General features: G+C 31.6%; 1 protein-coding gene across 4 annotated transcripts; it reads left to right on the forward strand.

Moving 5' to 3' along the window:
• Positions 1-745: 745 nt before the first annotated feature.
• On the forward strand, positions 746-19522 carry LOC143085538 (neutral amino acid uniporter 4-like). 4 transcript variants are annotated; one of them, XM_076261937.1, is made up of 10 exons: positions 746-810; positions 2283-2485; positions 4685-4775; positions 9497-9585; positions 9950-10042; positions 10972-11056; positions 12064-12339; positions 12949-13127; positions 15250-15425; positions 19227-19522. In XM_076261937.1, the coding sequence occupies exons 2-10, from the start codon at positions 2304-2306 to the stop codon at positions 19463-19465; spliced, it is 1410 nt and encodes a 469-aa protein (XP_076118052.1). In that variant the 5' UTR covers positions 746-810; positions 2283-2303; the 3' UTR covers positions 19466-19522. The 4 variants fall into 4 exon arrangements, 2 of the variants coding, with proteins under 2 accessions (XP_076118052.1, XP_076118054.1); XR_012981359.1 differs by lacking the exon at positions 19227-19522 and having other exon boundaries at positions 12064-12328; positions 15250-15424; XR_012981360.1 differs by lacking the exon at positions 19227-19522 and having other exon boundaries at positions 12064-12328; positions 12949-13018; positions 15250-15377.
• Positions 19523-23397: the final 3875 nt, after the last annotated feature.

Genomic DNA, 23397 nt, shown 5'->3' on the forward strand with positions numbered 1-23397 from the left:
TTATTCATTCAGGTCCAGTGATATAACATAATTTCGCCTCACATTTTTAAATTCAAAACTACGGCCTTTGGTTAGGAAAAACCAATAATGCTACAACAACAAAAAAGTAGATGTTGTTGGGAAAAAAAATAATCTTCTTATATTTTTGCCAAGAAATAATTCGATGTGAGCGAACTGCAAAAGTGAAAAAGGTATTGCATATACGCATGTAGGGTTAGAAAGTGTCCAAAACACCTACCCTTAGTTGTCACAGACTTATAGTGGTCAAGGTTAAGCTTTCTCGGATTTATAGAACAGTACTATAAAAAAAAAAAAAAGGCATGCGCTACATTTGATATAGGGATTATTTTATATTTATCACTATGCGCACGTTCGAGGTGCAACTGTGTTAATTTTAACTTAAATAGGCCGGTTTAATGCTATGCCTGCTTTGTCTGCTCTCTAGTGCACATGTACTTTAATGTTTACATAGTTCATTGTCCCCAACAGTTTGATAGTGAAACCTTACCAAATACTCAAGATACAACAAAGTCTTGTTTTTTTTATTATTAAAAACATGATACGTAGTTAACAAAGTATAACCATTGCTTATCGGGAAAGTGGTCATCTTTCTTAAACAATTAAATGTGTTGTTTGTCTTTTCCAATACTAGAAAAAGATTTCAGGTGTTATCAACCTTAGATTGGTAGTGATACAAAATGTATAATACGCTGATAGATATCAAATCTCATTATCAGTCAATATTCGTTATGACTGACGTAACAGTCATGTGGACATATATATTATATATAGGATAGTTTACTAAACTTTGTAAGTATGCTATTTCAGAAAGTAAGGCAAATAAACCATATTTCATAAAATAGGGCGAATAAACGAACCAGAAGTACATTACAGCTATTGACGTTTATTCATTTCCCTATCTGTTTGATTATTCATAATCTCTTTTAAAATGTGAGCTGCGTCGGACATAAATCGATCATAGGCAAATGAAATTATAATTATTATGAATACCTATTTCGGGTCATTAAAAAATCTATTTGGAATTAAAGTCTGTAACTATTTGAAATTGTGTTATAAGAACCCTACGAAACAGGCCATCATTCATCATTTAATTCGTATTTGAATGTCTAAGAGACAACAAACCGACCTAAGAGCAGAAAATAGCACAAGGCCACCAAAAGGTCACCAACAGCAGCTCTTCAACACAGCGATGAAATCTCACATCCGGATTCAGGCTTCAGCTGGCTCACAAACAAAAACATTTGCATTAGCTGTCGATTTCTATCAGACGCAACTCATATCAAACACTCTGAGTTCCATCATACACATTGTTTTATTTTGAATGTAGCAGAGTCATATTCTTAATATTCTGTCATGTCCGTGTCCCCTTTTCTGTTTAAATATAGAAATGCGGGATAAAATGACCGAATGAAAAAATAAAAAAAATAAATAAACCATGTCCATTTTATATACTGACCGTGAAACCAGTTAATAAATTGGTGTTGCAAAAAAAAAAAAATTATTAAAACAATAAAAAAAAACACGACTGAAATGTAAATTATACATGTCATATTAGCGAATGTTTACTAATACTGATAGCAAGCTTACTTCATTTGTTATCAATGAAACCATGTTTTCTTAAATTTTGATTCCGATTTCGTACATGTGAAAATATTTCCTCTAAAAACGTCGTATATAAGTATTCAAAGAAACATACACATGATATATTAGTGCAAAAAGTATAAAAATAGAAATATAGGATGAAATGATAAAACTAACAATGTGAACACTAGTAAATTGGTCAATAAATATAAGATTATTAGTTCAAAGGATAACTTAAAACACCTCAGCAGGTTTGAATAACTTTTTGGAATCAAATGATGGTCGATGCATGCATAGCAGGAGATGCTTAGTTATCTGTGGTTAAGCTAATTATAAAGGGGAAAAAATATGTTTACAAAATCTTTGTGTTAGAAGATTTTCTTAACCAAATACTCAATCCTTCGATTGCAATTAAACCAAACAAAAACCGCTACTTTAAAGAGATAACTCTTAGAAATCAAGACACAACAGAAAGATCATACGTTCCCATCAAGGGAATATACTCAGAATCGAAGTCTTTTTTTTATGGACGGAAACTATCTTGAGAAATTTTCAATAGCCAGGCAAAGTCTTAAATGTACATACTATACATATGGAAGGTATTTCAGGTAATGTATTATTTCAAAAATCATATGTATGATACTATACAACACAAACTAAAATATTATTGTAATAATTAGACAATCTAAGCACCTTGTGATATGGGAGATTCGGGAGAGAAGAGGAGTTTATTACATACAGTGCAAGAAACAACTATAGACGATAAGACACTATCCGTTACTTCATCGGCTGAGATAGAGACAAGTGATCGTTACGAGTATGTACCACAGAGTCAAAATACCCTCACATTTGAAGATGACACAGCCAAAAGACTTAAAGTGAGGTGAGTACACAAATATAGATATGCAATGATAAGATAATTTATTTTTTCCAGAACCACGATACTTTACACTGTTTTGAGATTTCAAAAATATTGATGTAAAAAATCCCCAACATTCTGCAACATTTATCCCCCTGGTGGGGTATCTGTTGCCCAATCTTTCGTTTCCTGTGTAGTTCTTTTTGCCTTTTTGTTGTTTATCTTTTGGATTTGGTCATGGCATTGTCTGTTTCTTCTTTTGGCTTGGTAATGGTATATCTGTTTTTCTCTTCGCATGGTCATGTTATTGTTCGTTTTCTTTTGGCTTTGTAATGTCAATGTCTGTTTTTCTTTTTTCTTTTTAATTTGTCATGGTATAGTCTGTTTTTCTTTTGACTTTATCATGATATTGTCTGTTTTCCTTTGGCTTGGTCATGTTAATGCTGTTTATCTTTTTGGCATGGTCCTGGCTGTGACTGTTTTTCTTTCTACTTGGTCATGGTAATGTCTGTTTTTCTTTAGAATTTGAATTTGTCATGGTATATTCTGTATTTTTTCTTTCATTTGTCATGGTATTGTATGTCTTTTCATTTGGCTTTGTCATGGTGAAGTCTGTTTTTCTTTCGCTTTGTCTTTGTATTGTATGTAAAAACTAAAAAGTAAAATCACAAAAATACCGAACTTAAAACTTTCAGATGTTTGGTTATGATATTGTATGTTTTTCTTTTGGCTGGCTCATTATATTGTCTCATTTCTTTTGGGTAGGTCATGGTATTTTTCTGTTTTTAATTCGCCTTGGTAATGGTATTGTCCGTTTTTCTTTTGGCTTGGTTATGGTTTTGTCTGTTTTTCTTACGGCTTGGTCATGGTATTGTCTGTTTTTCTTTAGGCATTGTCCATTGTCATGGTATTATCTGTTTTTCTTTAGGCATTGTCTATTGTCATGGTATTGTCTGTTTTTCTTTTGGCATTGTCCATTGTCATGGTATTATCTGTTTTTCTTTTGGCATTGTCCATTGTCATGGTATTATCTGTTTTTCTTTTGACTGGTTCATAGTATTGTCTGTTTTTCTTTTCTTTTGGTTTGGTCATGGTATTGTCTTTTTCTGTTGACAAAGTCATATATTATTGTCGGTTTTTCCCTTTGGTTTGGTCATGTGTCTGTGTTTTTGTTTTTGCTTGGTCATGTTTTTTTTTGTTTTTCTTTTGGCTCGGTCATGGTATTGTCGGTTTTTCTTTTGACTTGGTCCGTTTTCGTTTTACCTAGTCATGGCACTGTCTGTTTTTCTTTAGGCTTGGCCATGGTATTGTCTGTTTTTCTTTTGGTTTGCTCATTTTATCGTCTGTTTTATTTTTTCATGGTCATGGCTTTGTCCCTTTCCTTCCAGTTGAATCGTTTATTTGCTCCCATTGTATTATTTCCCCTTTTCCATATTTTTTAAACACTGTATACACACGTCAACGTGATTTTGGTGTGTCAAACTACGGTATAAATATTTTTTTCCATTTGGTTTTTCATAACTAGATTTTTCAGGAAACACATCTTTATGTTATGTTAGGAACTAAAGCATTACATTTTGTATTTGCTATACTCACATATTGTATATGTAGATTACATAATTTAACAATGATAAGCATTATTTTAACAAAAATGATCTCGTTACATAGTTGTTTTCAGATATGCACAAAAGATCTACGATAAATGTTTCTTCTGGTACCTTTGATAACTATTTACACCACTGGTTCGATGCCACTGCTGATGGACGTTTTGTTCCCGAGGTTATCACCAACCCAGTAGTCAGCATTTCGGTGTTGACATGAATATCAAATATATGATCATTTTTATAAATTTCCTGTTAAATAACTATGAATTTTTTGAAAAACTAAGGATTTTCTTACCCAAGGAATAAATTACCTTAGCCGTATAACTTTTTGGAATTTTGGGTCCTCAATGCTCTTCAACTTTGTACTTGTTTGGCATTATAACTACATGTATTTTGATCTGAGCGTCACTGAAGAGTCTTATGTAGACGAAACGCGCGTCTGGCGTACTAAATTATAATCCTGGTACCTTTGATAACTATTTCTTGACAAAAAATACAAGAAAACATCAAAGAAACTGAGACAATTATTGAAATAAGTTTGATTGGTTGACCTGTAATTCGATTCATATTGGAGAAGGGTGTCCACATTTGTAATACAGTCCATCAATTCTTGTTTCAGCAACATTACAAGTCTGATGCATCTTGTTAAAGGGAATGTAGGTACAGGGATACTAGCTATGCCCAATGCAGTCAATAATGCTGGATTATGGGTGAGATTCTTTGTTAATAACTTTTGATAGGAAATAATTATAAGAGACTGCTACTAACGATAACGAAAGGAAAAGGAAATACCATAAAATGAGACGAATGACGTCTCACTGATTTGTTTTTAGTTGTTAGCTATTTTCTGCTCTTAGTGACTTCGTTTTAGTTTCGTTATTTTTTTTATGTCACATTTAGAAATTGACAATGAGGGTCGGTTGAAAACAAAACTTTACGACAAAAGATGATTTCAGCTCTCCAATTGTAAACTTTCCATTTCTAAAATAGCAACATTCCAGCAGCACCTGTATACGGGGTATATATCTCCCAATTGATACGATATTCACGTGCTTGCATTTCCTAGCATGATTTTCTTGATAGATGGTTGTTGCTCACAAGGAAGCTATTAAAGAAGAGTTCCAAATGGTGAAGTTGAAATCATCCCTTCGTAAATTTTACGATCGCCATCACGAGTTGGTTGACCGTTATGGAATAACCGTTTCACAAATGATATCGGATATGTTCCTTACGTCGTAACTACAATCCCCTTCCCTTTCATGAATGTGACCTACCTAATTAGACTATTTACCGGATTTGTTATCACATAAGCAACACGACGGGTGCCACATGTGGAGCAGGATCTGCTTACCCTTCCGGAGCACCTGAGATCTCCCCTAGTTTTTGGTGGGGTTCGTGTTGTTTATTCTTTAGTTTTCTATGTTGTGTCATGTGTACTATTGTTTGTCTGTTTGTCTTTTTCATTTTTAGCCATGGCGTTGTCAGTTTATTTTAGATTTATGAGTTTGACTGTCCCTTTGGTATCTTTTGTCCCTCATTTATTCCAACTTGATCTTGGTTGTAAATTGTCAGTTTTGCTATTTTCTTTAAAATGAAAAGCAGAAAAATATCACTGAGTATAAGGCTGCACTATATCTGAATTATATAATTTCTGAACAACTTCCTGTTGAAATACAAAACCGTCGTCGAGAAAAACTTCCACAACTGAAAGAGCTGAGACAGAAAAACATCAAAGCGTATTTTGTTAGAGATCAGATCTATGTCGGGGGCAAAGAGTATACACTATAGGAAAAAAGCAGGGAAAAATTTAAGAACTTAAAATGTCTTTCATGGAATATTCATGGACTGAATTCGGTTTTTGAAGATAACACTTTTTTAAACCTAGTGAACAAATATGACATTTTGTTTTTATGTGAAACTTGGTTGAAAGATGACAATAATATAGAAATCGTTGGCTTCGTTAAATTATTGAGTCTAAATAGAGATAATAACATTGGAACAAGGAATGAGGGAGGTTTAGCTATTTTTTAGAAGTTATTTGATAGATGGTATTTCAATAGAAAAAGAACTGAGTTTTGGAATGTTGTTATAAAATTTAAACATGATTTTTTCAATATACTGTATGATATTATTGTATGTTTCTCTTATATACCTCATGAGAGGTCAAAATTTTATGTAATTAATGATATTGATTTTCATGAGATCATTGAAAATGTCATTTTAGAGTACAATCACAATAGTTCAGTTTTTGTTTGTGGTGACTTAAATAGCCGCATAGGTATAATTGATGACATTTTAGAAAATGATAATTTAGATAGATATGTTTCTAGTTTCGAACACATTGAAAACCCCATAATTCCGAAACGCCATTCGCTAGATAGTACAACCAATGCGTACGGTCGAAAGCTGTTACAGTTGTGCTTCAATACAGGTCTAACGGCGGCGAACGGAAGATTAGGAAAAGACCAGGACGGAAAATTTACATTTTGCACATCAAAAGGTAGAAGTGTAAATGACTATCTTCTCTTATCACCAGACGATTACAAACTATTGTCGGATTTTAATGTTTTAGAATTCAACGAACATTCCGACCATGCACCGTTGTTTTTTGAACTCGTTTTAGCAGATGCAAGCCCAATAAACGTATACCCTAAGACTCATAATATTTTAAAATGGGACAATAGTAAAACAAACGATTTTGTTGAAAGTATACAACAACAAACAGAAAATTTAACATCATTAGTGAGTAATATTTCGAACGCGGATAATATGAATAGTGCAGTTAGTGATATTTCAAACATTTTGTATAACAATGCTTTTAAAGTTTTTGGTCGTTCGATTCTTATACGAGATAAAACAAATACAGATAGACCGGATAATGAATGGTTTGATGAAAAGTGTGCATCTGTCCGTGATCAGTTCCATCGTGCTCGCAATTTCTTCTTTAGACACCCCACAGAAACAAATAGACAATTGTATGTAACCGAAAGGAACAATTTTAATAAGGTGAAACAAAGTTCAATTACAAGCGGTGAAAAGGCGAAATTTTGTGTAATGTGGCGAAAACAAACTCTAGGAAATTCTGGACCGAGGTTCGTAAAAATAAAAGAAACACTGGTTGCAAAATAGACAATGCATTAATGTTAAAACACTTTGAATCTATCCTTGGAGATAACCCACCGGATTTATGTGACGAAGTTTTAAACCTTATGAACAATTCTGTTTTTGAAATTTTGAATATAGTACATGACCTAGACACTGAAATATCTGAGGATGAAATTAAAGCCGCAATACATAAAATGAAGTCAAGAAAGAGTGCGGGAAATGATGGCATAATAAGCGAAATGCTATCTTGTTGTCCGATCTTATTTGCACCAATTTTGAAAATTTTGTTTAACTTTATTTTTTCATCTGGAATATATCCTGATCACTGGACAGAATGTTTGGTCATAGCGGTTCCTAAAACTGGTGATTTATCAGATCCAAACAACTATAGACCAATAGTTTTAGTTAGTGTTTTATCCAAACTATTCACTACTATTTTAACCACTCGTTTATTGTCGTGGTCAGAGGAAGAAGAAAAACTCATCAACAATTAATTTGGCTTCAGACCCGGACGATCTACTATAGATGCAATATTTGTATTACATGGAATTATTACTAATACTCTTCAACAAAAGCAAAAACTGTACTGTTCATTCGTAGATTTCCGTAAAGCGTTTGACAAGCTGGACCGAAGAATACTTATGTATAAACTCCTTAAAAGTGGAATTAGCTCCAAATTTGTTACTATTGTGAAATCTGTCTATTCTTCTGTTAAAATGCGTGTTAGATCTGGTGGTATTTTATCCGATTCGTTCGATAATTTAATGGGGGTAAAACAAGGGGAGCCCTTGTCGCCTCTTTTGTTTTTATTCTTCATCAATGACTTGATTGAGGACATTCATATTGATATGCGGGATGATGCCGTTACTGTGAATAATATTCTTATATATCTTATTCTTTTTGCGGATGACACTGTTTTGTTTGGAAAATCACCAGAATTATTGCAAGAACTTTTAGATAAATTATTGAAATACTGTCATAAGTGGAACATTGAAGTTAATACTGAAAAAAACAAAAGTTATAGTATTTAGAAATGGATGGCAACCAGTAAGTGCCAGATTCTTCTACGACAATGAAGAGCTAGAAATAGTAAATTCCTGTATATATCTTGGCATGATGTTTTTATTTTAATGGAAAATTCGAACAGACTCAGAAACGTGTGTCCCAACAGGGATCACGAGCTTTATCGTCATTGTTAAACTCAGTGAAAGATTTGTACTTGTCAAAGAAGAAACAACTTTTGATCTATTTGACAGTATGGTGGCATTTGTTCTTAATTATGCTTCGGAAATATGGGGTTTCAATCGAGGTAAAGATGTTGAGATTATTCACAATCGTTTCTGTCGATATATTTTAAAAGTTGGCAAATCTGTCCCAAATTGTTTTTTATATGGAGAATTGGGCCATTTTCCTATGTATATTATGAGAAAATTTAGAATTTTGAAATATTGGTTGAATATGTTAACTAACAAAACAGCTATTGTTTATGATGTTTATAAATTGTTACTTGATGATGCCAATAATGGCAAAAAAAACTGGGCTTCTAATGTACGTGACTTACTATTTGATATTGGTCTCAATTATATATGGTATCAACAATCAGAAATACATACTATTGGTTTTTTTGATGTAATTAAGAATAGAATTAAAGATAAGTATATACAAAGCTGGTTATCAAATGTAGAAAAGAGCGAAAAACGTAGTATTTATAAGGATATAAAGTTAGAATTTAGATTTGAACATTATTTAGATTTTTGTTATAATTCACACTTTTTAACTAAATTGCGAAGTGGTACATTCAAACTGAACATTGAAACAGGAAGATATACTAGCATGGCTAGAGAATTACGTTTATGTAAATGTTGTAATATGCAGTGTGTTGAAAACGAATACCACTTTTTATTAGTATGCCCTGCCTATAGATCAATTATGCCTATATATTTGCCAACATTCTATTGTTCTTGGCCAAACCTTACTAAATTACAGTATCTATTTAAATTAAAGTCTGTTTTACATATTAAAAGATTGTGTAACTACATTAAATCTGCTTGGTCAATCAGATCACATATTGTTACTTAATGTTATTTGCTTTCTTGTAATGATTTATATGTATTGATCTCTGCTGTTTATCATTTGTCATGTTGTAAATATGTTTTTCGTTGCTATAGCATATATATGCTTTTTGCAATAAAGTATTCATTCATTCATATATCGGCACATAATTATGATTTAGTTATCTTCACTCTCATTGGTGAACTGATTTTAAATAAAATATTGCTTACATTCTTGTTACATAGTGTATTAACTGTTTATATTTCATCTTCAGGTTGGAACATTAGGTATACTGTTGATAGGAGGTATCGCCGTACATTGTATGCATATGTTACTTAACTGTAGTCATATACTTAGCGAAAGGTAAGACTTATTTCAAAATTCAAATACCATTGAAATTGTTATTTTTCGAATTTTATTTGTATTTTGTGATTTTAATTGTATCATTAAATTTTCCTCTGCATGATTAGGATTTTTTGTTGTTGATATACGTACGTCTAGACGGCAGTTTTGGGAATTGTTGACCTTCGAAATGAATAACGCTTGCTTGAAATCAACTAAAATCCAAATGTTAAATTACTTGTAAATCACCGAATTGAAGTAAGACTCATTAAAAGTGCACCTGTTTTCGGATAAGTGCGTATTATAAACTCATCATAGATAACAGGATTGAAATTTTGTATTTATGTTATGTTGCTTCTCATATTTGAATAAATGTCAACTTTAGAGTTAAAGAACCTTCACTGGATTATGCAAGTGTCCTTGAAACTGCATTTAAAACAGGACCCAGACGTGTGAGAAGAATTGCATGGTTTGGACGGTAGGTATTTATGTATAGTCCGTTGTCCACATCAGTGGGTTGTTAAGAACAGATACAAAAAAGTAGAAAATCAATTTTAATACAAACTATGATGATATATATGCATATAGCTAATCAAAAAGAAAGATTGGGATATAGTAAGGTATAATAAATTACATAACTCAAAAGAGGACAACCAAAACAATAGAGAGTTAATTTTGCATTAGAACAAAACTTGATTATTATGATTTGGATTCTTTTAAACTATATACTGGAAACCTTTTTACTGTGTAAAGTCCAAGGGTACCCAGATCTTTCTCTACATTGTGATATATATATATATATATACGGAATCGATGACGGCTTTGGGTTAGAACACAACAGAAAAGAGAATAGAAACAGGGAATGTGTTAAAAAGACCAAGTCTAAAACGCTACAAGAAAATCCAGCAAAAAATCAGCTGGCCAGCAACAATGATGTATACTAGTTTAGATAAAATGACGACACACTACACTCCGGAACATTGAAATGAAACCAAAATAAAAATATACATATAAAGGTTTCTGACTTGGGATGGACGCAAACATCCGGCGGGGTTAAACATGTTTGTAAGATCTGAACCCCCTCTTTAACTCTTATCAATGCTAAACAAACAACCACACAATAATATATTTGATGTATTTTAATATTTTGTTGACCCAAGTATCGGTGAGTAAATACAATAAAGAAACGTTTTGTAAAAATCAAGATGAGAGTGAGAGAAGAACCCAGATATTGTTATTAACATTTTAAAACACGTTCACCTAAATAGTTAGTTTGATTCAATAAAGTAATAATTCCTTGAACATTTTGTTTTTATTTTTGTTTGTTCGTGAATAAGAAATTATTGTTCTCATAATTTGGAATTCATAACTTATTTGATCAACTGATGTTTTATTTTATATTTGTAGACTGTTAGTCAATATTTTCTTAATCATCACACAAACAGGATTTTGCTGTATATATTTGTTGTTTGTTGCACAAAATATAAAGCAGGTAAATATTGTTAAAAAAGTAAACTAACAAAAATACATAACTCCGAGGTAATTAAAAACGGAAAGTCCCAAATCAAATGGCAAAATCATAATCAAGATCTCAAACACACCAAACGAATGGATAACAACTGTCATATTTTTACTTGGTACAAGCATTTTTTGAAGTAGAAAATGGTGGTTTGAACTTGGTTTTATAGCCAGCTATACCCCTCACATGTTAAGTATCATCTTCAAATAATAGCACATAGTTGATTTTGTTGTATAGAGATTCTCGTAGTTGGTTTAAGTTCAACAACTGGCATCTTAAATGATTGAAAATTTTTGTAACACGGCTTTTTGAAAAATTGAATATATTCGAAATATACACTATTGCCTATACAAAGATTCTTATACGAGTTAAAGGAGATTGAAACATCGCCCTATCTGACAGCAATCTCAACATAAAAAATAAAACATCTTAACGTTTTCATCTGTTTTAAATGAGGGACGAAAGATATCAGAGGAACAGTCAAAGTAGTACACAGCTGACATTAAAAGCGAATTCCTTACACACAATTTGGTTACAGTACGAAAAAAAAGGAATACATATATATTTAGAGGGACGGAAACAACCATACATACAATATTAATTGAAGTTAGGTATACATGTTATAATACATTTTGTATATACATTTCCTCAGCCAAGGACGGGTAGTCCAATGGTAGTTGTTGGTTGACGAAGGCTTACATGTTTTACGTTTATTAGTATTAACTTGAAGAATGCCGTTAGTTTTGTCTTTTGATTATTTTACATTTATTTAACTAGGGGGAAAGGTGGAAGGCGGTGTTGGATATAGCTAAAGTAATAGGATTTTACATATTGTAGAAGTCAATTATGTGACCTTTCAGAACTGTTAATATCTTTTTCATTTTGTCCTTGATAAATAGTTGTTAAATTGCCATTCGAGGCACATCTCTATGTTTTTATAATGATACAGTGAACTTAGATTTATTAACTATTTTTTTCAGTTTGTAGATTCGTTCTATCCAGACAGCTTATCAACTATACATTATTTACTCATTGTTACAGCTGTGCTAATACCATATACATTTATAAAAGAATTAAAACTACTAGCTCCTTTTTCTATGGCAGCTAACATATTTAACTTTGTGGGACTTGTGATAATTTTCCAGTATTTATTCCAAGGATTACCGGACTACAGGTCAAGACCAGCTTCGATGCCTTTTGATGATTTACCGTTATATTTCGGAACAGTGATATTTTCTTATGAAGGTATAGGTCTTGTGAGTAAATACGTATAACTTTACACAAAATATGGAAAAAACATATTTTTTTTTGTTTTTATTAAAAAGAATGGATTTTTTTACCCTCGGGTTACTTCATAGATATGTATTTGATTTTGCCATGTGATTATGGACTTTCAAAATTGATTTTCCACTAAGTTCAGTATTTTTGTGATTTTACTTTTTTCTTCCTGTCAGTAAGTTGGAAGCTATATCTAGAAGAAACATCTGGTGCATACAAATGAATGGTCAAATTTCAATATGGTACCTATAAAAATACTAAATGATGATAAGGATTAACTAAATGAAAAGACAGCCTTCCTAAAAAGAAAACACACTTGCTTATCGTTGTTTTAAAACATAATACAAAAGATATGTATGTACATTTCATAATTTGATCAATGACTTTTAAAAAAAAATCCCATATGTATTCATAATTGGGAAATTGAAAAAAAAACCACACATTCACACACAAAAACTACACCTTACAAATATGGTCTTTTGGATAGATGTCGAATTGGCAATTATATACCAAATTTCACAGAATAAAGCAACCATCATCATTATAAGAATATCGTTAACGCATTAATATATATTTCAAAATTTCAGGTTATGCCAATTGAAAATAAAATGCAATACCCAAGTGATTTTAGAGGCCTTAGTGGTGTAATGAACCTAGGTATGGCGATTGTGACAAGTCTTTACACAGCAATGGGTTTCTATGGCTACCTGAAATTTGGGGGAGATGCTTTGGGCAGTATAACACTAAATCTACCAAATGACAATTGGTTTGTTTCAATTTCTCTTGTTTGTTGAGTTTTAATCCTGCAATTGTAACATTAATTTAAAACTACGTGTCATTAGAATCATTAGAATTCCATATGCATACGGTTGTTGACTGTAAGAAGGACTGTTAAAATATGTAGAATCAAACAAAACAAATACGAAAAAGATAAACTTGAAACCAAAGAAGCATTCAAACTTATAAGATGAAAACACACTGATATCGCCTTAGCTAAAAAACAACAAAAAAAGTTTACAAAACACTTCATAGAAAACTATAAACTGAGAAACAGGAACCACGCCCAAAACCAATATAACCATTATTCTGACTCTCTTCCCTGTTGAAATATAGTATCATTTATTGCAGATATATTTTTCTGTTTACATTCTTTCATAGTTTTCAACTGCAGAATAATTGTAAAAATCACATCATCATATAAGAATTCATCTATTGGCATCAATTTTAAAACATACCTGTCAACTGACCCGTATTCTGCGGGTGTGACCCGAGATTTTCACAATTCTGAGGGATCACCCGGAACACCCGCCGGGTCATTTGAAATAACCCGGGAATTCCGAAAATGACCCGATTTCACCCGTATTTCTTAGCCTTGAGATTGATTTCATAAGTAATATTCCTTTGAAATACCGGCAAATTCGTAATTCTTCCATGAACAGGAAGTTCATCTAGCTATGTAAACTATCAAATTAAGTGACCCATTAAGTGCATGGCTTCACTTGACAGCTTTGGTGTCAAACTCACTGTTAACTAACATCAATTACCTTAGCTTTAGGTTGTAAATAAATTGCACCATGTGGTTTACAAACTGAACTAGAGTTACTTCCCCTTATTTGTCACCATTCAAAATTATTCCTTATATTTACGTTTTATGGGTGAAAAAGATTAAATCATAAAAATATCAAATTCAAATACATATTAAAAATAACTTTTCATTATTTTTATACCTTTATACAATTTAAAAAAAAAGTTGAACATTATTTTTTACTTTTATACTTCCTTTAACTGTATTACTATATTTTATCATAGTCTAATTTCCTTGTTCAATGAAAATATAGTATGGTTAAAGGCTACATAGTCAATAGTCTCAAACATTTAAGAATTACATTAAATTCTAGTGTTTGATGATTGTAGTATTTTCTCTCCAAAAGTAAAGCACATAAGACTGAATTACACAAATTTTTAAAAATCTTTAAAAGTGCAATGAAATAATATTTAATAAGATTTAAAATGACTTAACAAAGTGAACATGCATTGATGTTTTGGTATCTTTGATATACATTATAAGAAAATATACCATAAATACTGAAATTCAGCTCGAAAAAGTTCGTACGCGTTATGACCTGAGATTTGATTCTTCAATGCAGGTCATGACCTGCATTTTTATCGTCACAGGTTGACAGGTATGTTTAAAACCTATAAAATTGAGGCGACAGTAGTTTACTGATGTTTAAATTGCGTCAGTTTTCAGTTTTCATCGTCATTCATCAGAACTCTGTATGAGCATTCTTTTTGAAATGAGAACGTCCTTGTTTATGAATACTGATAATGGTTTTATCACCAGATAATTATGTCAGTTCGAAATGCCTACAAACACTCTAAATGCAGTCGTAACTTAAACATCATACGTTTTCTATCAAGTATGCAATATGGTCTATTCAATATACGAGGTTCTCTATTTTTGAGAGTTGTTGCCTTCATTTCATTGATAATATTTTTTTTCTATACTTTATTTTTAAGCATCCCATTTTTTTTATTTTTCCTTTGGTCCATCTTCATGGTTCTTATATTCTTTGAACCTTTTTACTCCAATAAACATATACTAGGTGGTTGTTCCTTTTTTATTTGCCATTGTATGGTTTGTTGTTGTGTGTGAGACAAGAAGAACATTTAATACATATATTGATAAGAAGATGAGGTTTGATTGTTAATGAGAAAACTCTTTATCAAAGACAAAGTGAAATAGAATTTAACAACTATAGGTTACCGTACAGCCTTCCACATGTCTAAAATAACACATTTTGCATTTAATTACTGAAAAGGTAAAACATGACAGAGTAGAATCAGAAGTTAATTTTCAACAATAAGATTTTCTCATATAATTGTAGGTTATATCTTTCTGTGAACTTAATATTTGCTGCATCTCTGTTTATATCATATGGACTGATGATATATGTGCCAGTTAAAATAACATTTCCGTGGATAGCTAAAAAATTAGGTTCGAGCAGAAAAGTTCATATATATGCAGAATATCCATACCGAATTATTATAGTATTGTTTTCATGTAAGTAAAATGTGAACCTATAGTATTTTGGTTTAATGTGTTAGTTTCTTTTATTAGTAAAAAGAAATATTTTTGATATGACATTCAGCAATTTATAGAACATACAAAAAAAGATGTCAAAACACAAAATACTGAACTCCAAGGAAAATTCCAAAAGGAAAGTCTTTAATCAAATGGCAAAGTGTGTAAAAAAAAACCGACCTGTCATTTCTACTCCTTCAAATATACCAATCATAGATACCAGGATAAAAGCTTTATTCGCAAAATAGGAAAGAAACCAAAACATGAGCAAATAAAGTTTCATGGGTATTCATAACAATTATTTACAGAAAATACAAATAAGTAAATATGCCCGTGGAGACTAAGCTGTCCTTAGTTACACCCGTCGTGTTGCTCGTGACACACAGATGTTCGAATGAATGTCGCATTCGGTAATGCCACAATCGGAAAACAAGGCCGGATGATGGATACCACAAGATGAACATATTCGTTGTGATCTGATATTCGAATACAAAATAAAATGATAATAATCCAACGGTACAATGCCAGGAATTTGGATTATGTATGTTTTCTGAATTACCCTATAGAATAATAGAAATTAAATTAAACTGTCAATTGTTCTTGAACAATTGAGAGGTCTTTCCTTTTTTAATGTAAAATACATGTTCCAACAGACGTAGAATGTATTGAAAAGGTCAAGGTCAACCTTAAAAAGCTTGAAAACACACTAAAAATCCTTTAAATAAGGTTAAAAACACTAAATTCGCTATCTGGGACATGACCTTGACCTTTGACCTTTTGACCTTTGTCAAGGTCATTGGTCCCCAATGCCATTACTGAAGACCCCAAGGGTGTAGGACCTTTGGTTATACAGTAAAAGCTGATTTTGTCTTTTCAAAAACCTAAAACAGGGGTTATGCCCCTTATAGAAAGGTCAAATCTCTTTGGTCAAAATGTAACAAAGTTGCGCCATAATGGCCCAAACATTTTCCACCATTTAAAACTTCTGTAAGTATAATGGTTTCTGAGATTATCCCATAACAAGGTGTTAGGTCAAAGGTCAAGGTCAACATACAAATTTGACCTTGAGGTATTTTTTAAAGATACATGAAATGATGATGATTGGTGAAGATCCTATGTGTCTACGACTTACGGTTTTTGAGTTTTGGTGGCCAACCGACACCGGTTAATTTTCATAGGGGCATAACCCTACCAATGAGTCGTTGAATCTTTTCGATCCAAATGTAACGAAGAACCGGGGTCTGGTCCTGAACAAATTTCACCCTTCATTTTTTTTCTACCTATTACGGTTACGGTGTTGGAACGATAACAAGGTTTTTGGGTTTCGGAGGGATTACTCCGAACCGACAAAATATTTCGACTCACAGGGTGAGTTCCGGATAGGTATTCATGACACCGATACAAAGTGTGAACATGAAAGCGACACGTCTTACGGTTACGGAGGGAAATTTTGTCAAAGTTTGGCGGAACAAGAATAATAATAATAATAATAATAATAATTAAAAACCAATTGTTCAGAGAACAATTGTAGGTCTTTCCACTAGTAAAGATCTATTTTGATATTGAAATATGAAAAATCAGTTTAAAATGTTAGTTCCTATGGCTTTATGATGTATTTATATGAATTTAAAGCAAAGGTCAAAATCTAGAACGTCGTATTAACATATGACCTTGACCTCAATTTCAAGGTCACAAACCAAGGACCTTAAATCAAAAGACCCTAGGTCTTTAATATGTTTGGTTAATGAGTAATACCACTTTACGCGTAATTCTAAATGTAAGATGGACAAAAACTCCCATTTCTTGTATGCGCACCCTTTCAACCAAAATATACAAGTAAGGAGATGTCGCAACTTGCAATTTTGGAAAAAATATTTGTCGATATGTCATACGGTATTTGAAAATAAGTGAAAATAAGCCAAAATCAAATTTTAGAATATGACCTTGACCTTTGACCTTGACCTTATTTTCATTTTTTTGGACTAAGGATCTCAAATCAAGAGACCCTAGGTCTCCATCACTTATGGTTTACCAGTTAGAAACGCATATCACCTATATCAAATACATAAGGGGGAATAACTCTCATATGGAGTCTCTGGATAGCTTCGACAAAATTAAAATCCTAATCCTGAAGATGTAACGAGCAATTTGGTAAAATAATTTTGTCGTAATCTTTTACGGTTGCGAAGGAGTAGTGGCCACAAGAAAAACAGTGTTTGGGGAGATAACTCTTACAACGTTAAGTATTTTGTTACGCCATTGTCAGTATTTAAAGCGTATAAACTATATGATATCATATTCCAAATATCTAAGCGACATCTTTTGAAACATCAATATTACGCAAGAAAAGAATTAGGCGGAAGAAAAAAAATAATAATAATAATCAGAACAAAACCTATAGGTCTTTCCACGGAAAGGTGGAAAGACCTAATAATCAGAAGAAATACAGTAAGGTCTTTCCCTTTAGTAAAAGGAAAGACCTTAACAAGCGTTGATATAACACGATTCACTGTTTTGAATTTGAGTTAAACAAAGATTTTGTTTTGAATTTGAGTTAAACAAAGATTTTGTTTTGAATTTGAGTTAAACAAAGATTTTGTTTTGAATTTGAGTTAAACAAAGATTTTGTTGTAAACATATTTTTATATACTGTGAATTCACACCGTATAAGGACGAAATTTATTATCGTGATAATGGTTCGTGCTTTATAGATTACGTTTTCCACATTGTTCCAGGCCATCTATGCCTGAGAGTTGAAAACTCGTAGAGTCTCGACTGATTCAATATTTTCGTTATTAATAATATTCCATGTAAGTACACAAGTGCGGACTTCTCTAGGCTCGCCATTACTTGTAAAAACTCACATAGGAGACCATGCTTTCTGTAGTACAAAAGACGTGCGTGTCGTCTTCTCAAGACTCGAGATACACCAGTCACTGTTTATTTTCCATTTGCTTATGAACTATGTATTCATCTTTAGTCAGCAATTTGATAGTGATGAGTAATTATTATTTAACGTGTTTGCACTTTTTAAATCTGTCAGAACCTACTTCTTACTAGTTTTCGATACTGAATATTAAATGTTTTGAATGAACTTAAAAGAGTTCGTCTTACTTTTCTTCAGTACGTCAGATTATAAAGACATACTTTTCAGGCGACGCAACAACCCTCACATTCTTGTTTTCTTATATGCATGTAGTGAGATAAAAGAATTTGCGAAGTAGAATTAATGTTTTAAATTTACTGGGTTATGCAATTTGAAAGCAGTTATAAATATTTTCTATATCTACAAAGAAAAATATGCATCATCGATTTTACTGCAGTGGACATATTTTCCAGTTCCGAATATTCATACAATAGATATAAGAAGATGTGATATGAGTGCCAATTAGACAACTCTCCATCCAAGTCCATTTGTAAAAGTAAAGCATTATAGGTCAATCTACGGTCTTCAACTCGGAGCATTGGCTCACACCTAACAACAAGCTATAAAGGGCCCCATAAATGACTAGTGTAAAACCGTGCAAACGGGAAAACCACATAAAAGAGGGGCTACAGATACCAGAGGAATAGTCAAACTCATAAATCGAAAATAAACTGACATGGCTAAAAATGAAAAAGACAAACAGACAAATAATAGTAAGGGGATTGTAGGAAGAAATATATCCACATAATTTTTTGGTCAACTACTTTTTTTTTTTATCTTATTCTTATAACTTGAAGAAACATTTAGGAAGCATTAGAAATGTCTATATTAAGAATACATTTTTCTGTTTGCAGTGGGAGTAGCAGCGGTGGTACCACATTTAGATCTACTAATATCTTTAATAGGGGCCTTTGCAAGTTGTGCACTTGCGCTCATGCTACCACCTATAATTGAAATGTTGACTCTATCAATGGAGCATGGACAACTTCCATGGTGGAAATTAATAAAAGACATTTTAATAGTTCTATTTGGTTTTGTAGGATTCGCGACTGGAACATATTCTGCTGTTAGGGAGATTATTAAAACTTTTTGAAGTCATAATTTTTATTAAAATGTCATTGTATATAATAAATCATCACATGTGTCTCAATGAGTTTTTTTCTTAACGTTTAGTTATTTCATCATGGCCCAGAGTGTTCATAACCTTTCCGATAATAAGTTCATACATACCATACCAATTTAGACACCAAAACTGTAGTATGTTAATTAGATATTAAAATAGTGAGACATGACAGTTATACTTAGCATAAACTGTCGAATATATTCTTGATGAATCTTAAAAGACAATATTGATAGTAAATTAATTGTTTCTGACATTGAGAACGAACAACTCATTTCTTGTCATTCGTGATGTGGCTCAACTACAGATAATGATTTCAACCCCTTACAGTCCCAAAAGTTTGATTAGTGGATTTGGTCTTCTAAAACTGTAACAAAATCTAAGACTATCAGAGTTAAGGGTCCTGACAATCTAGACAAATGGTGCTATTGTAAATCAGACTTGTATTTCGGACGGTTTTCTGTTTCACCCTAATACGACCGCATATTCAGACTGATAAAGTGTACTTCTCATTTACATGTGCAAATCTCTAGGAAATATTTGGAATCAAATATTCATTATTTCCATGTATAACCTATCGTGTAACTTGCGATAGAGTTTTAAACTGATCAATTTTGATTATAGGTAAACTAAATAGCACCGTTCTTAGGAGACGGCTATCATAAAAAAATATACAACTGTTCAACATCACCAACGTAGAAAATTTTATTTCAAATCGGTTTTCAGTTATCGTTTGTAGTCCAAATAATTATAAAATTGCTTTTCCATATCATCTTTGTCATGGAAATTGTTTGAACAAATATTTTGAAACTTATTGTATATAGTTCGAGATTGCATGTTAGTTATGTAAGAGTGTCACTGTTTTTATATCCTTTAGTGTTTTTCGTTGATTTAATATGTTCATTGTTGTTTTGTGGTTTTCATGTTGTGGGACCACAATTATATTATTTGATTGTGCGTTTCTCTGTTATGAATGTTCTTTGTGTTTGCGATGTATTTGTCTCACGTAGTGCTGTCATTTTAGCGATACTTTTAACATTAACATGTCATAAAGTGGGAGGTTTGGCTAGCCATTAAACTGGTTCAACCCATCATTTTTGTCTTTAAAATTCCTACACCAAGTCAGGAATATTGCAGTTATTATCAAATAGTTTGTTTCTGTGTGTGTTGGCGTTTATTTTTGTTGCACTTCGGTGTTCCTGTTGTTCCTTTGTTTTCCTTTTATAGTTGATGTGTTTCCCTCGGTTTTGGTTTGTAACACTGATTTGTTTTTCTCTCTATCGATTTATGACTTTTGAACAGCGGTATACTATTGTTGACTTTATTTTAGCCTGGTATATCATGTACAATATCATACACAACGACTTATTTTTTTAGTGTTTGGCATAGGAATCTACAAACCTCTGAAATAAAGTATGTGTTTACCTTATTAAAATTTAGACAACAATAGTTTACCAATATTCAAAACTCTTGTGGGGACAGAACATAATCAATATATCTTAAAATGATTTCAAAATCTTTTTTTTTGTTTTGTATGAATTCAATTTCATATGAATACTAAAACAAGTCCGCCATTAGGGGTGCACAATTAGTACCCATTAAAATAAACCGACTGTTGAAATATCAATCCATCAACTCAACAAATATGATGTCGATCAAATGGTTTAGTATTTTAATGATACCATCATCAGTGTGGTTTTCACAAAGTAAGATGTTTCATTACCCTATACAAGCTAACAAAGAGAAACAATAACATTGAAGGCATGCAGAGCTGACCTTAATTTTCCCATGCATACTAAACATCGAAAAACTGAAAAAAAAGAATAAAGCACATATGGGATCTGTGAAAATTTAAATGATTTGATTCAAGCATCACTGATTAATGTTTTGTAGACAAAATGTGCATCTTACAAACAAAATTATAACAATGGTGTCTTTGAGTTGGTTTAATTGTGTTCAAGAAGAAATGTACATAATCAGGCACACACATATTTTTGCAAAGAATCTTCAACTTGAACAGTGTGTGTACTTTCAAAAACATCATGATATTGATAATGAAATAAACAATTACTAGTATAAGAAATAGATATTTTTTATTCATCTGATAATAATATGTATAACAAAACATCCATGCATAACAGTCAAATGACAGTTTTGTAGAAAAAAATGGAATATGTATGAATATTATAATGATATAATAAGCAATAAAATATTTAATCCATGCTAATAACAGAAACAAGATGTGTAAAGGCTATTTATATGTAGTCTTTTAACACAATTTTCTAATTGTAAAATTTTGACAATCAATACTGTAGATTTGTATTATACTTTAATTACTATTTTTTTTTAATTGAAACAGTGATACCTTTATGCATCATATGTCCAATGGTGTAGCACTAAAGATATATCAAAGAACCAAAATCCATCCCCCCTGTAATGTAAATCCTTGCTTCCATTCCCAGCCTCCTGATTCTTTTTTTAATTTAAAATAATTCCATTTCATTTATATAACAAAAATGCAAACAATGAATTAAAAACTAGGATGTGTCTTAAAGGAAACCATGCCCAACTCTCATTATATTTCCTTGTTCAGTGACCCACAAAGTCTGGATAAAAATACCTAATTTTGCATAATATGTTTTTATCATAATATATATAATATGTAAGGTTAAAGTTGATGTGACAACAACTTTGTGGTAAACTACTTTTAACTAAAACTTCACCCTAACATGGAATGGACAAATAGACGTCTATTGGACGGACAGAGAGAAAGACAGACTTGAAAACATAATGCCTCCTACAATCATCTATAAAACCATAACAGGGAAAGAAAACCTACAGTCAACAGGATAACAATTTAACATTACAATCAGAAATATCTGAAAATTGAAGTCTTTGATAAGATAAATTGAGAATGGAAATGGGGAATGTGTCAAACAGCACAAAGCAAGAAACAACAATGACTAATCTTTAAAATTTAACCATATTAAGGTAGATCAGGTGTCTTCCTTCATCTTGGCTTGTAAAATAGCATAAACAAATAGATTAGATCTTCAATCAAACATGCAGGTCGAGCATGTGTCTTTTGCCATCATGGATTGTTAAATAGCACAACACAATTGGTAGAGATCTATATTCAAATAGACAAAATTTGAGACAGATATGCATATCAATTGTAACTTTCTTTTTAATTATATAAAAAGAAAGTTATAAAATCCATTTTTTTTTCTGAAAGCACATTATAAAAACTATCTTATCATATTTGATTTTAAATTTCAATCCTTCAGATTTTTTCTATTTAAAACAAAGCGTGTAAACTAGATTTAAGATTCACACATTTTCTTATATTGGAGAAAAAAATGCCATAAGCAGCATTTTGGAGAAGTATATTAAAATTAGAATAAAATTCTGTTAGAAAACTCAATCATTCTTTATTTAGACCACTTATCTTTTGAACAAGTACAACTGCCTCATTTCTTAACTTTGAGAAAAAAATCAAAAATTATTTTGATACAAATACTACCAAGAAAACTGACACAGGAAATATTAGATTAAGCACCAATTATAACAATTATTATATATTATAACACTATCACAGACAATCTTCAAACACGCATGTATACATAAAATATCATTTTCATTTAATCCAGATCTGTTTACATGTACAAAACAGTGCAGACATCTAATGTCAATTTTATCTAACCAAATAGTATAACTAGTTACAGTCAAGATTTCTAAATTCAATGGCTTTCTTTAAAAGCAGAAAAAAGAATCAAATTATCATAAGCATTTTAACAACATAAGATCTACAACAAGAAAAAATATATTTTACATTTAATTGAGATTCCTCTGCTAACCAAAATAGATTTGCACTGGACCTTATGTTTTTTCAGTCATTGCAAAAA

The sequence above is a fragment of the Mytilus galloprovincialis genome, chromosome 8, assembly GCF_965363235.1.
Source record: "Mytilus galloprovincialis chromosome 8, xbMytGall1.hap1.1, whole genome shotgun sequence".
NCBI lineage: Eukaryota > Metazoa > Mollusca > Bivalvia > Mytilida > Mytilidae > Mytilus > Mytilus galloprovincialis.